At 51.2% G+C, this 15,272-nt stretch overlaps 3 protein-coding genes across 10 annotated transcripts; 2 read left to right on the forward strand and 1 right to left on the reverse strand.

Annotated features, from left to right (window-relative positions):
- The first annotated feature begins 228 nt into the window (after positions 1–228).
- Positions 229–3,016, forward strand: MED11 (mediator complex subunit 11). 2 transcript variants are annotated; one of them, XM_033091000.1, is made up of 4 exons: positions 229–385; positions 579–709; positions 1,331–1,473; positions 2,881–3,016. In XM_033091000.1, the coding sequence occupies exons 1-3, from the start codon at positions 298–300 to the stop codon at positions 1,466–1,468; spliced, it is 357 nt and encodes a 118-aa protein (XP_032946891.1). In that variant the 5' UTR covers positions 229–297; the 3' UTR covers positions 1,469–1,473; positions 2,881–3,016. The 2 variants fall into 2 exon arrangements, with proteins under 2 accessions (XP_032946891.1, XP_032946890.1); XM_033090999.1 differs by lacking the exon at positions 2,881–3,016 and having other exon boundaries at positions 1,331–2,255.
- Positions 1,855–6,739, reverse strand: CXCL16 (C-X-C motif chemokine ligand 16). Of its 4 annotated transcripts, none has more exons than XM_033090996.1 (6): positions 6,611–6,739; positions 6,098–6,265; positions 5,576–5,714; positions 5,199–5,281; positions 2,841–3,260; positions 1,855–2,406 (listed from the first exon to the last, which is right to left on the reverse strand). In XM_033090996.1, the coding sequence occupies exons 2-6, from the start codon at positions 6,165–6,167 to the stop codon at positions 2,360–2,362; spliced, it is 759 nt and encodes a 252-aa protein (XP_032946887.1). In that variant the 5' UTR covers positions 6,168–6,265; positions 6,611–6,739; the 3' UTR covers positions 1,855–2,359. The 4 variants fall into 4 exon arrangements, with proteins under 4 accessions (XP_032946887.1, XP_032946886.1, XP_032946889.1 ...); XM_033090995.1 differs by having other exon boundaries at positions 6,341–6,656; XM_033090998.1 differs by having other exon boundaries at positions 6,603–6,621.
- Positions 6,740–6,757: 18 nt separating this feature from the next.
- ZMYND15 (zinc finger MYND-type containing 15) lies at positions 6,758–12,570 on the forward strand. 4 transcript variants are annotated; one of them, XM_033090990.1, is made up of 14 exons: positions 6,758–6,884; positions 7,375–7,972; positions 8,415–8,649; positions 8,740–8,895; positions 9,152–9,312; positions 9,830–9,982; positions 10,301–10,396; positions 10,546–10,662; positions 10,779–10,867; positions 10,959–11,057; positions 11,212–11,365; positions 11,451–11,509; positions 11,793–11,953; positions 12,304–12,570. In XM_033090990.1, the coding sequence occupies exons 2-14, from the start codon at positions 7,405–7,407 to the stop codon at positions 12,473–12,475; spliced, it is 2,220 nt and encodes a 739-aa protein (XP_032946881.1). In that variant the 5' UTR covers positions 6,758–6,884; positions 7,375–7,404; the 3' UTR covers positions 12,476–12,570. The 4 variants fall into 4 exon arrangements, with proteins under 4 accessions (XP_032946881.1, XP_032946882.1, XP_032946883.1 ...); XM_033090991.1 differs by lacking the exon at positions 11,793–11,953; XM_033090992.1 differs by lacking the exon at positions 9,830–9,982.
- Positions 12,571–15,272: the final 2,702 nt, after the last annotated feature.

Here is a 15,272-nt window from a genome sequence, read left to right on the forward strand (position 1 = left end):
CCACAAGATAGGTGTCATGAAGATGGACAGGTCAGAATAGCCTCTCGCTAGGGAATGTTCCGATAGTGCCTCTTACACAGGTAGTCCCGTAGCGGTGGGGCAAACCTGGGCATGCGCAAGACTCCCTGGGAGTTACAGTTCACCAGGTGAACCGAGAAAGGAGAGACTGCGCTGAGCATCCTGGGAATTGTAGTGTCAACTAGAGGGTGCTCTCTGCGCAGGTGCAAACCGACAGTCCCTTCCGGGCCTAAGCGTCGCAATTCGCAAAAGGAGAATATCCGGTGGATTCCCAGAGTGATGATGGCTACCTACAGCCTGGCCAACGAGAGACTACGCGCCCTGGAAGACATCGAACGGGAAATAGGCGCCATTCTTCAAAATGCAGGTTCAGGATCAGACGACTGGAGACAAGGGAGCGAACGAAGTCGAGCCCCCTGCTATGCGCCGGCCCGCCTGGGAGCGGGATTGGGGAGGGATCCTAAATGCCCCCGCGGCGCGTGCGGGGTGGGAGAGGCTGGCCCTTGGGCGGGGCTGTACTGGTGGTCTCTGAGTAACCCTGCCCTTGCTCCGCCCCGCAGGTACCGTGATCCTGGAACTCTCCAAGGAAAAAACCAACGAGCGGCTGCTAGACCGACAGGCGGCGGCCTTCACTGCGTCGGTGCAACACGTGGAGGCGGAGCTGTCGGCTCAGATCCGCTACCTCACTCAGGTGTGTGACTGGTGAGAGGTGCGGTACGCCCCATTCAGCTCTTTGCCTTAACCTTAGCTTTCAGAGGCCCCGGGCGGAGCCTTGGGACCAGGCCGCCCAAGCTGGCACCTGACGCACGAATCTGGCGGGACCCCTCCCTTCCAGGGTCAGTTTCTTCCTCAAAGAATTAAAGGCGGCCCCGCCCACTTGACTGGGCTGCATCATATGTGCCACTAGAGGGGGAACTCCTTGAAGAGGGCTTCTAAACAATCCCAAAGCCGCAAGCTTTTGCCCCTAGAAATTTGACCTGACCTCAGGGGCATGAAGCCCCAGATGGCTACATCCTGAGAAAAGGGACAGGATTGAGAGGATTCTGAACTTATAACAACAGCAACCACCATTTACCAAATTATTTTACAATGTGCCAGACACTCTGCATTATCTTATCAATTCGTACCTACAACAACCCCCACTTGCCAGGTAAGGTTAAGAGAGGTTAAATGATTTGCCCCAGGTCATCCAGCTACCATTTGGCATAATGGATTCAAACTCAGGGGAGAAAGGAGACAAGAGACCTGATGCCTGGTTGGGAAGATGGGTGAGGGAGGGCATGCTTCATTGACCAATTGAAATGTCCTGTAGGTGGCCACAGGGCAGCCCCATGAGGGCTCCAGCTACTCTTCAAGGAAGGACTGTCAGATGGCCCTGAAGCGAGTGGACTATGCTCGCCTCAAGCTCAGTGATGTGGCCCGAACCTGTGAGCAGATGCTGGAGAGCTAGACCAAGTAGGTAGAGAGCTTGGAGGGCTCCACCACCTGCACCCTGGGACAGACCTGAAGACGTGTAGGGTGGGGAGCACAGGCTGCCGCCTACATGCTGGTCAGAATATATGAGGACAAAGTGGCAAAAGGTGTGAACGGAGAAACTTAAAGACCAAGCCTGCCTACAACTCTGCACTGGCTCCTCCAGCAGGGTCCCCTGCTCGGCACTTCACAGAAGTGCTGACAAGCTCACACAGCAGATGGAGATTCAGACACCTAACCCACTTCCTCATATACTTCATGTCCCTGTCCCAGACTTCCACAAACTTGGGCCAATGAAAATACATTCTTCTTCATTGGAAGAAACGAAACAAGAACTAAGGGTTTTAATAATAAAGAACAATAATAATAAAAACAAGGAGCTCAGACTTTTACTGAGGCATATGTGGGGGATGCAAAGGATTAAAGAAGTAAAACTAGCCTGTACGGCGGCCGCTGAGGGAGGGTCGGAAAGTCCAGGCCTTCATTGTGGCGGGAGGAAGCAGAAGAAGGCTGAAGGTGGGGAGGAACAGCTGGTGTAGTGTGAAGAGAGACTTGGAGTGGGGGTGGGCAGAACGGGATGGTCAGCGGAGGAGCTGAAGCCAGGAATCAAGGGGACAAGGGCATGAGGTCAATATATGCAGAGAGAAGAGTCATAATTATAAAAATAATTTTTAGTAAAAAAACACATAATTTGTCCAAGATTTCATCCTCTGTAACAAATATTTTATGCAGTGAAAAGGGTGAGTTTTGTAGCATAGAGAAAACATACGTATGAATGTCTACCGTGTACCAGAGATTATGTGAGTGTATTAAATGTACACAGGTGAATAAGTCACAACCTCTACCCTCACAAGCTTCCATTCTTAGCTCAAGCGTTGGAGTCTGTTGCCATTGGTGTATAATGAAGCCGCAAATCTGAAAAAGAGAAAGAAATTGAGACATGAGCTCTGAGATCAAAGAAAGTTTGGGGTGGGGGGGGCAGTAATAGCTTGAACTGGGAAATCAGACTCTAAAACATTAACCATACAACCTGGTATGCAGTAGGTGCTCAGTAAAGATGTTTTGATTCAATGGATGGCTCCCACCTCCCACTAGCTTGCTCCAGCTGCCCTCTTCTTGATGTTGCTCCAAGCACTGCCTGGCTTTGAAGGCCAAGCATTGGTCCCTGACCCAATGGTGGCTTCCCTCCCCGTTTTGTAGTCTGGCTAACTCTTCTCTTATGACCTGTGGTGCATGGTGCAGACAGTCTTCATATTTGTCTGCCTGGGGCAGTTTTCCAGCCACATGGGAGCTACTGGGGTCAGGATTCCTGCTGGTCCCTGGGGGAGGGGTTCAAAGGCCCAGTTTACCTGGAAAGCGCTGCAGTGACTGCTTCCTTCTCTTGCACAGCACAAACAGGAGCACTCCAGTGAGGAGGAAGACAATGCCCAAGAGGGACAGCACTGGTACCATAGCTGATGTCTGAGCTGTAGGACCCACGTTTTCTTTTAGCTGCTTCTGGTTTGCTCCAGCCTCATGACCAGCCTCCAGATTGTGGCCCACAGAGGAAATAGTGGTTTCATTGGCGTGGGTGAGGTTTTTGTTCAAGGGCAGTACTCCCGCTGGAAGGGTGGGCTGCTGGGTATACTGCAGCAGGATGGGTGGCAGGTACGGCTGGGCAGAGGTGCCCATGTCTGAAGGTGCCCTTTCAGTGGGCTTAGGAGCATGGGTGCTGGGGGAAGGTAATTGCTCTTGGTGCACCATTCCCTTGGAGTTAGCACGTCCACATTCTGGAGAGGCAAGAAATGAGGAATCAGGGCTTTGCGGGAACAAGGTGGAGAAATAGAGGGAAGGGTGGTGGGTCAAGGAGAACATCAAGAGAACAGCTGAAGGCCAGGAGAGGAAAGCAGGGGGTTGGGGAAAGGAGGGAGAAGAAGAAAGTGAGCCAATCACAACATGAAACCACTGAGACAAGAGTGGATTCTCACCTGGGAAGTAAAGAGACCTAGGTTGGCACCCTGGCTCTGCTGCAAAATACCTGTGTGACCTTGGCTCTTAACCTCTCTGGAACTCATTTCTTTCAGTTATGAAGTGGGGATAATTTTAGTACCAAGGCCCAGGGTAGCTGGGAGGATTAAATGAAATTATGTACGTTTGTGAAGCCCAAAGAGCAGTAAACATACCACTAATGCTACACCAGACAACTTGAGGTGGAACATGGAAAACATTTTGTATTTTAAGGGTTGTATATTTATTTTAGGAGAAAAATACAACCAGTGCATCAAATTTGTGACTTCACAGGTATTATTGCTTAGAATCAGTGCTATTTGAGTTTTCCCAAAATGGCTTATGTATATGTAAGATTTATTCATTTTATTGTGTGTAAATTTTACCTCAAAAGAAAAAAGTAACAATAAAATATTGAGCTCTACTTAATAATATGCTTGTTGAAATGTATGCGGATGAAGTATAGTCATGCCTGAACTTGGAAATGCATCAAAAAATAAGGTGGATTGATGATGGATAGAGGGATGGATAGTCAGATGGATGTGCAATAAAGCAAATATAGTTAAAATGCCATAAACTCGACAATGTAAAATATAAAATATATTTGCTTTATGTACATATACAAAATATGTAAGATATAAACATAAAAATCAAATATTGTAGAATCTAGGTGGTGGGTATATACATGTTCACTACAATTCTTTCCACTTTTGTATACTATATGTCTTTAAATTTCCATAATAAAATATTGGAAAATAAACATAGTGCCTTGATTTCAAAAAAAATATTAAGCAAATTGTTGTCACGCAGCAGCCTAGCCAACTGTCCCCTCGTGCCTTTCCCTAAAGAAAGAAGTCTGTGAGACTGTGCCTTTCTGAGACTTTGTTTCATCCTTGTGCTTGCACCTCAGGTCTCTCTGCTTGGCCCCCAAAAGATGGTTTGTCAGCCAAAGACACGTAAGATTTCTCACGGGAGAGACAATCTAAGACAGGTGGAACCATGTGGGGACCCCCATGAGCTACCATGAAAAATGTGGAGACGGGCATTGTCTCTTTCCCCTGTTCAAAGAGAGCCACTGCCGACACTGGCTTTCCCTCTCACCTGATTGTGAGAGAAGTTAGGAGGGCGATAATGTCAGCTCTCCCTGTTTAGCTCAGCAACAAAGTTTTATCATGAGAGACTTGTCCCCAGGAGGGTACATACCTTAATTAAGCCATCATGGGACTTTCTACATCAGCTGCTTGCCTGCTGGGATAATTGGTTTGAGTCACCTTTGTGACATGATGTATGAGTTTCACAGACCGTGGATAAAATAATTTTTATTTCCTTGCATAATCAATAAAAGCCACCAGTCGGCCCGATTCTGCGCTCCAGTCTTTCAGGACTGCGAGATCCTTGGCCTCTGTGATTTAACTGCATTAAGTCTCTGTTTTTTTCTTTCTTAAAACTTAACTTAATGCCGCCCCTTCTCATTCCATCACTGCCCGTGTTGCGCTGGACGAGACAGCAAATAATAGCACAGGGGATAGGATGAATTGGCAAAAATCATGAAAGTAGTGGTGAATGATGTTTGGTAAACAGGGACTTAAGTGAAAGTACTTTGGCCAGACTCAGAATAGGAATGTGAACTGTCACAAGGGAAATGGATGAGGCAAAGAAAATTGAAAGGTGGGGGCCTCTGAGCCCTGGAGACAGCTGGGGAGAAGGGGCAAAGCTCTCACCTTTGTGATCAAAGCAGCTCACCAATTTAATCACCCATTCGTCTTTGCTGCCCCCACATACAGTCCGCTGAGGTAGGTGGAACCTGTGGAGGAAGGACCTGGTCTCAGCTTCTCTTTCACCCTGCACCCACATCTTCCCCAGCTCTTTCCTCATTCCAAAGACCTGAGGTCACCACCCAGAGTGATCCATATCAGAAGGGCCCCGGGGAATTCCAAGGTAGATGGAAAAGGGAAATGGCGTGGGGAACTGAGGCAAGATCACCTATAGAAGGGGTAGGTCCTCCCAGAGGGAGTTAAGATTTGATCAGAGGGGGTCCTGGAGTCACCTGGCAGGGAGAGAGTGCTCAGGCACTGCCCTCCAGGGTGGGTGAGATTACCTGATGAAGAAAGGACAGCGCTCATAACTTTTCAGTTGTTTTTGTAGATGTTCCATAATATGGGCCCTTGGAGGGGATCCGGAAGAATATGTTGTACTACAGGAACAACTTCCCGCGCTGCTGCCCTCGTTGCCATCCCCTGAGTGGAACAGAGGCGGTCAGCAGTCAGCACAGGTTCCCAGGCCAAGGGGCTCCCCTAGCTATTATTTAGCCTTCAACCCACTGCCCTATTACATACAGCCTCTCCTCGAGACCCCGAGACCCGGTGGTCTGACCCCCAGTCTCAACGCGTACATCACACACACACCCAAAGACGTTCATAGTCGTACCTGGCCCAGATGTTCCCCCAGCCTGATCCCAGCTCCAGGCAGCTAACCCTCCCCCTGCCCCGGCTGCCTTGGGGACGCTGGGACGGCTGGTCCACAGTTACTCAACTCAATCCCGCAGCCCTAACGGCTCTGCATACACACAATCTCTTTCCCAGATTGGAATATCTGGGTCCCGGCCCAACCCCTGACGAACCTTGCCGAGCCAGATACGCAAGCAGAAGAAGCAGGAGCGCGAGAGACTGGGGTCCCCAACCCCGCCTCATCTCGGGCCGCCTGGCCCGTCAGACTCCTGGACAGGCTCCGGAGGGTGACGTCCGCCTGGTTTATCTAAGGCTTCTTTCCCCGGCTCCACCTGAGATTCCTGGGGAGACAGCGGCCGTGGGAGTCCAATCCCCCCGAGAAGGAGGCGCGAGGTGACAGCGCCCTCCCTCCCTACCCGCGCTCGCAGCGTGTCGAACTGACAGCGTGATCAGTACGGTCCACCCCGCGCGGCCGCCAGCCTCAGGCGACTAGGAAACCCCCAGAGGCGGAGCTCTTTCGCCCGCTCTCCCGGGATGGGCCCGGTGCCTTCGTCGAGGAGTTAGCCAGAAATGTTTGAAGAAAGCGAAAGAAAACTCGGGTGGCGAGGCGAGGCAAGAGGGCAGCTACCCGACCGACCGATTCGGTGCGGTTCAGGGATGCCAGCCATGCCCACCCACCATCTCACCCATCCCAGGTCGGTCCTCGGGACCGGTGACATGGGTGAGCAGCTACCGCCGCTTCCTCCTCCAAGATGCTTTCACTTTCCCAGCCGGTGTCCTGGCTCAGCTGGGTTCAGTCACATGGCCAGGGTGATGCCCTCAGGAGAGTCCGCGCGCCCAGACGCACGGACGCTGGCCAGGGCCACCTGGGCACACGCTGCCGACTCGCGGGGACGTGGCCACCCGAGGGGCTGGCGGTGGGCTCGGCAGTCCTGACGTCACGACCGCCCCCTCCCCCAGGTATTTACCTTCGAAAAGTGGTGGCGGCTGCAGGTACCGGAGTAGTGTAGTGGAGAGGCCCGGAGGGGCTAGGTCTACTGGGGCTCACCGATCCAAGAAGAAGGGATGCTCTGGTTCCTAGTCCCTCCTCCCACACCCCACAGATGGATCCAAAATTCTTCGCTCCTTGCCAAATCCTTCCCGATAGGATTAGCCCTCCCTCACCTCTATCCCAATTCAAACCCTGCTTTTGAAAGTCTGAGCCTCAAATTTTGAGCCTCAAATACCATCTCACTCCTGAGTACATCTTTAACCCTAATAGCTCACTTTCAAGTCTAACCCCCATTCTCATCCCTGTACTCCCATCCTCAGGCCTGAAAACCCTTTTCTCAGCTCATCCATAGATCCCACTCTAGGTGACCCTCAAACTCACCCGCCCCTATTTTGTGACCCAGCCCCAGTTTTCACCACCACCCTCTCTCCCTGACCATATATCCCTTTCTCTGCTTAGTCTGGGCCCAGGCCCCGTGCCCCTGAAGACATGGAGTTTGTGTCTGGATACCGGGATGAGTTCCTTGATTTCGCTGCCCTCCTCTTTGGCTGGTTCCACAAGTTCGTGGCCGAGCGAGGGGCTGTGGGCGCCAGTGTTGAGGGCCGCTGGCGACAGCTGGAGGCCCAGATCAGAAGGCTGCCCCAGGACCCTGCCCTTTGGGTGCTCCATGTCCTGCCCAACCGTAGTGTGGGCATCAGCCTGGGGCATGGGACAGAGCCAGGCCCTGGACCAGGCCTGGGGGCTGCCAGGCTCCTGGGAGACGAACCTCTACTCCACCTGCGAGACCTAAGTCCCTATGTCAGCTTTGTCAGCCTGGAGGAAGGGGAGGAGGAGGAAGAGGAAGAGAATGGAGAGGAGGAGGGTGCAGGTACGGAGAAGGTAGAACCTGAAGAGGATGGGGAGCCAGCCCATAACAGCAGGGAGTCCCCCCAGGAATCAAATCCTCCAGGGGAGCCAGAGGAGGCTGAGCAGGAGGCAGGAGGTGGCGTGGATGGCTGCCGAGAGGACAGGGCAGAAGACGAAACAAGGCCTGAGAGGAGGAAGGGACAAAGCAGTGGTAAGAACCCAGGGCTGGCCCTGTCCTGTCCCCTGCTCAGGCATGCTCCCCCTCTGAAGCCCTGCTCTGCCACTCAGAACCCAGCTAGGAGTCACAAACAAACGTGTGGCTTCAGGCCAATCTGGCCGGAAAAGTTGTTTTCATTGACCCACAATTTTTTTTTTTCAATTTGAGCCAATATTTAAACATTGAAAGAAAAAAACTCCTGAAGTCTGGAGTTATACCTTCTCAAGAAAAATCTAAAGTTCTGACAGCAGACCCACATTTCTTCGGGGCAGCAAATGCTGGTACTATGCAGTACCTGTCCCCTTCATGTGAGGCGTACCTTCTTTACCTTTACTCACTTAGTTTACTTGCCTAGCCCCTGAAGGCATTTGAGTTTGGTACCCCTGACCTTGATCATCTTTCCCACCCCCACCCCTGACTTTTCCCTTCTTCACAGAAGCTGTCCCCCTGCACCTTTCCTGCCTCTTACTGGTGACAGATGAACATGGCACCCTCTTGGGCATTGACCTGCTAATTGATGGAGCCCAGGGGAGTGCAAGCAGAGGCTCAGGGACAGAGAATCTGGCTCCTCGGGCCTATGCTCTCCTCTGCCACAGCATGGCCTGCCCCATGGGCTCTGGAGACCCTCGAAGGCCCCGACAGCTTACTGTGGGAGACGCCCAGCTACATCGGTACAGAAATGTAGTATCTGAGGGTGGGGAGGCCTGGGGGGCCTGGACTTCTGAGTCCCTTAGCCTGATGCCCTCTCTACCCCCATTCAGAGAGCTGGAGAGTCTGATCCCAAGGCTGGGTGTGAAGTTAGCCAAGACCCCAATGCGGACATGGGGTCCCCAGCCAGACTTCACCTTTGCCTCTCTTCGAGCTCGAACCTGCCATGTTTGTCACCGGCACAGCTTTGAAGTGAAGCTGACACCTTGGTAAGCAGCCTGCAAAGATGGAGTGAAAGGGAGGAAGACCCCAACAGTCAGGCAAATAGAGAGAAAGCAGGTCGGTGGGGTACCCTGCATATAGACAGAGGAGGGAAATAAGACAAAGAAAACAACAAGCTGTTACAGGCAGAGAGAATACAGACAAAAAGACCAAGTGACATCTGGGCAGCTGCAGGGCAGATGGACAGCGGACAGGACTTAACACAGATTAACACTGAGTGCCTACCGCCCCCTGTGACCCTAGCCCCCAATGTAGTGCTGTCTTGTACTGTGGAGAGGCCTGTCTCCGGGCCGACTGGCGGCGATGCCCAGATGATGTGAGCCACCGATTTTGGTGCTCAAGGCTTGCAGCCTTCATGGAGCGGGCAGGAGAACTGGCAACTCTGCCTTTTACCTACACTGCAGGTACCACAAGGAGGTCAGGATGGGGAGGGGAAGCTGGGACCAGGTCTTTGCATCTGGGGCCTGGGTGTCTGGAAACAGGGTCCTGGGGTTGAAGGTTAAGTACTGGAGCTGGAGTCTGCATCCCTGGAAGAAGGGCCGGGTACTGGGTATTTGGTTTGAGGACAAACCCCTAGAGACAGGGTCTCCGGAGCTGAGAACTGAGCATCCAGGTCCCTGGGAGAGCTTGGGGGATTTGGGAGTAGGGATTTATACACTTTCTTCCCAGATCTACCACTAACCGGTGACCATAAACCTATCGCTTTATTTCTTAACACCTTCCTTTCTTCGTCTGTAAAATAGGGATACCAACAAAATGTCCCCAGGGAACTGTTATAAGAATTCTATAGGCTGGATGCCTACTATACTACAGACATTCAGAAACGTTAGCTCTCTCCCTGAGTAGACTCAGACCCAGGGTCCTTGGGAGAGGCTGAGGAGAGCTAAAGTTACTAGGCCCTCAACCACTCTCCTCCTCTAGAGGTGACCAGTGAAACCTTCAACAAGGAGGCCTTCCTGGCTGCGCGGGGCCTCACTCGTGGCTACTGGACCCAGATCAGCATGCTGATTCCAGGCCCTGGCACCCCCAGGCACCCCCGTGGTAGCACACCATCCCTCAGCCTTCTTCTCAATGGTGTGTGGGGCCTCTCTTCAGGCATGGGCCTCTCAGACTAGAGGAAAGGATGGGAGAGAAAAAAGTTGTCCGGGTCCCAGATAACCCCTCCATACACACACACTAAAACCCACTACCACCACCAGGGACATTTCCGTCCCTTCCCCAACCCTCTAAGAAGTCACCCCATCCAGAAACTCCATCCCTAAGAACTGCCCCATTCCTCTTGCTGCAGTTCCAGGTTCTCTCTCAGGGAAAACAGCAACTTTGGAAGGGAGAAGGGATGGGCCAGGTGTGGGTCTCCCTGATGCCAGGCTCCTCTTCCTTTCCTCCTCTCAGGAGATCCCTACCAGCTTCTCTCAGGAGATCCCTACCAGGAGGACGGGCCTGCCTTGATGCCCCCTGTGCCCCCAGATCCACCCAGGGGCCTCTTTGGTGAGCTGGAGGGTCCCTGAAGGAACTGGCGGTAGGGACCTGGACTGAAGAGCCAGCAGTCTGGGCGGCTGAGATAAAGAGGGCTGTCAGACTAAAGGGGTTGGGGTCCAGGCCTGGGGCCAGGTCCCCCACTAACCTATTCTCCCCAGGCTCATGGCAGGATTACTACACATGGCGGGGCCTCAGCTTGGACTCCCCCATGGCTGTGCTTCTCACCTACCCACTGACTGTGTACTACGTCATCACCCACCTGGTACCGCAGTCCTGTAAGGAGAGCGGAGGCAGCGGGAGGGGTGCCTGAAGCAGGGGGACAGGAAGCTGGTAGGGGACAGGAGGGAAGAGGGGGGAAACCATATCCTTAAACAGCTAGCTTCTCATCCAGTCCCTGAGCTCAACATCCAGAACAAACAGTCGCTGAAAATCCATGTGGTGGAGGCCGGGAAGGAATTTGACCTTGTTATGGTGTTTTGGGTAAGCCTCTCTAGACCTGAAGGTTGGGCATACGGGTGTGAAGGTGGATTGGGGGTGGGGAGGACCCAAATCTGTCCTCTCTATCCTTTAGGAGCTCTTGGTTTTGCTCCCCCACATGGCCCTAGAGCTGCAGTTTGTGGGTGATGGTCTGCCTCCTGAGAGTGACCAGCAGCACTTTACCCTGCAGAGGGTAAGGACTGAGGGGGGTCCCGCTTTTCAGCCCTGATCCTCTTCCTGTCCCGATTGGGACCTGCCCTTCTGCTCCCTCCTCCTCTTTCCCCTGTCTTGCCTCCTCCGGTACCCTAATTTCCAGTGGTTTCTCCTCCCCATTTGTGGCTCCCCAGGATGGCCCCGAAGTATCTGTCCGTCCTGGTTCTGGGGTATCAGCACGGCTCAGCTCTGGGACTAAGGAGAAGGGAGGCCGCAGGGATCTGCAGATCAAAGTGTCTGCAAGGCCCTACCACCTGCTCCAGGGGCCCAAGCCTGACTTGGTTATCGGTAAGAGCCTGGGGTAGGAGTGTGGCGAAGGTGGGAGAAGAAAACCATGGGAGCCCGCTTCTCCCTGCTCCCCCTCTATCCACAGGATTTAACTCTGGCTTTGGTCTCAAGGACACTTGGCTGAGCTCACTGCCCAGGTTACAGGTGGGTAATGAGGCAAAAGGGAACTTCTCCCCCCCTTCCCCTCCCTGTCCAGTCCCTCCTCTTTTCTTGAAAGACTCTGCTTCCCATTATCTGTTCCACAGATCTGGGGTGGCCCACAGGTTCTCTGGCCCTCTCCGTGTCTGCCTCCTGCCTCTCCCCCATTCTGGTCAATCTAGGTCCTCAGTTTTCAACCCAGTCTACGACCCTTCCTGCTCGGGATGTCCCTGGGGAAAGGAGCCTCTACGAGAGTGTCTGAGGCCGCCCCCTTGTCCCCCCCCCCCAGTCCCTCCGAGTGCCAGCCTTCTTCACCGAGAGTAGCGAGTATGGCTGTGTAATGGATGAGCAGACCATGGCAGTGGCCACAGGAGGGGGCACCAGCCCTCCACAGCCCAACCCCTTCCGCTCCCCTTTTCGCCTCAGAGCGGCCGACAATTGCATGCCCTGGTAAGGGCCCGCCACCCTCCCTATTTTCTTCCCTGACCCTTAACTTCTAACTCTCTGGCTGTGCATACTAAATGGCCCACCCCAACCCTCACCTCTGATCTCCTGGGACCCTCCTTGCCCCAGCCCTACCACCCACTTTCTTTGTCCCCACTACTCACCACCCCCCTGGTGGGTCTCGACAACCCTAACACACGCCTCTCTAGTTAGGTCCAGCTCACAAAATCTCTCCATCTCCTCGCCCATCCCCAAAAGACTCCTATCCTCTGGCTGGCTGAGCCCTAAGTCTAGCCCCACGCCTCGGAACTTGGGGAGCACAAAACCCGCAGTTGACCGTGCCACGCCCCCCTCAGGTACTGCAATGCCTTTGTCTTCCACCTGGTCTACAAACCTCCGCAAGGGAGTGGGGCTCGCCCAGCACCCGGGCCCGGGCTTCCAGTCCCAACTCCTGCCGCTCCTCCCGCCCCAGCCCGAAGGCGCCGAGGAGAAAAGAAACCTGGGCGGGGGCCCCGCCGGCGGAGGTGAGGGCTGAGAGATAGCAGTCCACCCTGCTCCAGCACCCTGCTCCAGCACTCCGAAAGAGACTCAAAACACCCAAGGCCGAGGGTGATGCGGGTTGGCAGAACACAGAAAAGATAAATAAAATTGCTTGTTTGAAACCACTGAGTCTAACGCTTATAATTGGGTCACTAATCTGGGAGGGGAGAAAAGGATTTAGAGATGACTTATTTTCCTCCAGCTTCTTTCAGTCCCTCAGTGGCTGTCCCCTTTTACTTGGGACTCTGACCCTCCTTGGTATTCCCAAGCTATTTCTAGTGGATATGTGAATAAGTCATTTTCAGACTTTAGTAACCCTCAGGGACCTGCCCTAAGGCAAAACAAAAAGCAGAAAGTAGCTTCTCACTGAGGGTCAAGGGAAGCATGGAACCTCCTAGGGGCACACAGACCCCTAGGTTTAGATTAAGTGAAAGGCCCCAGCCACCCAACTGTCCAAATTAGAAACCTGGAGGCCATCCCTCACTCCACCTTCTCTCATTACTCATATTCAGTGAAGAACCCACTCCTGCTGAGTCAGACTGCTAGAGTCACTCAGTCCACCAGTTTATGTCCAATCCCACTGCAAACTCCACCACAAACTCATCTCCACATTTCAGCCAGCATATTGCATCTAAAACAGACGTTTGAACACATTACACCCCCTCCTCAAACCCCTTCAGTGACTTTACTCTGCTTTTAAAGACCCCTTGAGTGTGGGCTGGAGTTAGTGACTCTCACTAAGTATAGAAAAGGAAAAATGGTGGAGAAACCTGACCTAAACCAAGTGATTAAGGTTAAATAAATAATAAGTCATGTTAATATAATGTGCTCCCTGACATGATGCAATGAGAAGGCCACATCCCCTCTGTAGTAGTCTTCTTAAAAATCCATTATCTCAGTCTAATTGTTGCAGTCACAAGGTCTGTGTGCTTGGCACATCAAATAATTAATATTCAATAGATGAGAGTTTGGAATAAAGAAAGGTTTTGTTTATTATGGAAATGGTGATAAGGAGATTTCTGGTTTTCTCAAATTCATTTTAAGAAAGCCCAGAATTCAGGCTTCTCTTATGTCAAGGGAAGGGAGAACACACAGTGCAAGACGTGCAATCCAAGGAGGGGGTGGGGGAAATCTCCAAATCTCTTTGTTCCCAGACAGTCTGACCAGAAGTTACTCAATCCTATGGCAGAACTCCTCCAGTTAAATAGAGTATCTAGAGATTCAAGCTGGAATTAAGGTGGAGTCAGGGAAAGAAGTGTTTTACCTGTTACATAATCATGAGAAAACATCAGAGAAATCCAAATTGTGGGACAGTCTACTAAATATCTAACCACTATTCTTCAGAAGCCCTAATTTCCAACAACAACAGCAACAGCAACGACAACAGCAGCCACATTCTTGGCAACTAGCAAGCAGCAGTGGGAGACACCTCAAAAGTCATGAGAGGCAAGGAAAGACCAACAAACTGACAGATTGAAAGAGACTAAGGAGACATGACTAAATACAATGCAGTTTCCTGGATTGGAGCCTGGAACAGAAAAAGGACATTAGTGGAAAAACAGGACAAATCTCAATAAAGTCTGCAGTTTAGCTAATGGTATTTATCAATGTTAATTTCTTAGTTTTGATAAATATGCCATGATTCTATAAGATGTAACATTAAAGAAAGATGGGTGAAGGATATATGGGAATGCTCTAATATCTTTGCAATTCATCTATAAATCTAAAATAATTTCAAAATAGAAAGTTAAAAATCATGTTCAGACGCCTTAGTATGGCTTATAAGGTGCCTCTTTCTCTTTCTGCCTTTCTCTTATTATCTAAGTTTCAAAATATTCACAAAAGCCCAGAAACTTCGTATAATGAGTCCTATGTACCCATCACTCAGTTCAACAATTATCAACATTTTCCCCGTTTTAGTATTATCAGTGATACTGCGATGTAATAAGAAATACAGAGCGTGCCAAAAAATGTATACACATTTCAGAAAGGAAAAAAACTATTACAATTGTAATACTCAATGTATACCAATAACAAAAGATGAATACGAGTCATGTTTGACTTCTGCAATTACAAGAGGTGCTCAGAGTGGTTACCATCAGTGTCCAGACACTTCTGATTATGGCGAACTTCTGCTCAAGCAACACTGACCAAAGTGTCCACTTACATACATTTTTTTCGGCATCGGGGTATATATTTGGTCTTTCCAGGTTTCTGGCACAAGAGCTTCTAAAACCCTTGTAATTTCCTAAGCGATAGGAGTGTCTTTTGTTATTCATAAACTCCTTTCAACAGTACCTGTGTTTATGCTAATGAGGTGCCTTAGGTAAGCCCTTATTTAACTTCAGGATGGGGGAGCTTGTTGCCAGAGGAACCAATCATGTGATTAGATGGCTGGAAATTTCAGCTCCACCTCTCAATCCCCTCTCCCCAAGAGGTGAAGGGCTGGAGATTGAGTTAATAACCAAGATTTAATCAGTCATGCCTCCATAATGGAACGGCCATAAAAACCTCTACCCACCTAATGGGGTTCAGAGAGCTTCACTTCAGTGAACACACTGAAGTGCTGAGGATGGTTGTAGGGAAGATGTTGAGGAAAATTTGACTTCATTAGCTGATGTGAGTTTTTGTCTGTTAATTTTTGTTCCTTTGTTTCCCCACATGAGAGACTACATGTGAGGTGTTGGTTAGCTTAGGTATAAGAAAATTTCTCCCTCATCTCGTTCCCAGCAGGAGAGATATAGGAGGATGTTGTTTTCTGTCTGTTTTGCCCACATCAGCAGAT

Source organism: Rhinolophus ferrumequinum, chromosome 21 (assembly GCF_004115265.2).
Source record: "Rhinolophus ferrumequinum isolate MPI-CBG mRhiFer1 chromosome 21, mRhiFer1_v1.p, whole genome shotgun sequence".
Lineage (NCBI taxonomy): Eukaryota > Metazoa > Chordata > Mammalia > Chiroptera > Rhinolophidae > Rhinolophus > Rhinolophus ferrumequinum.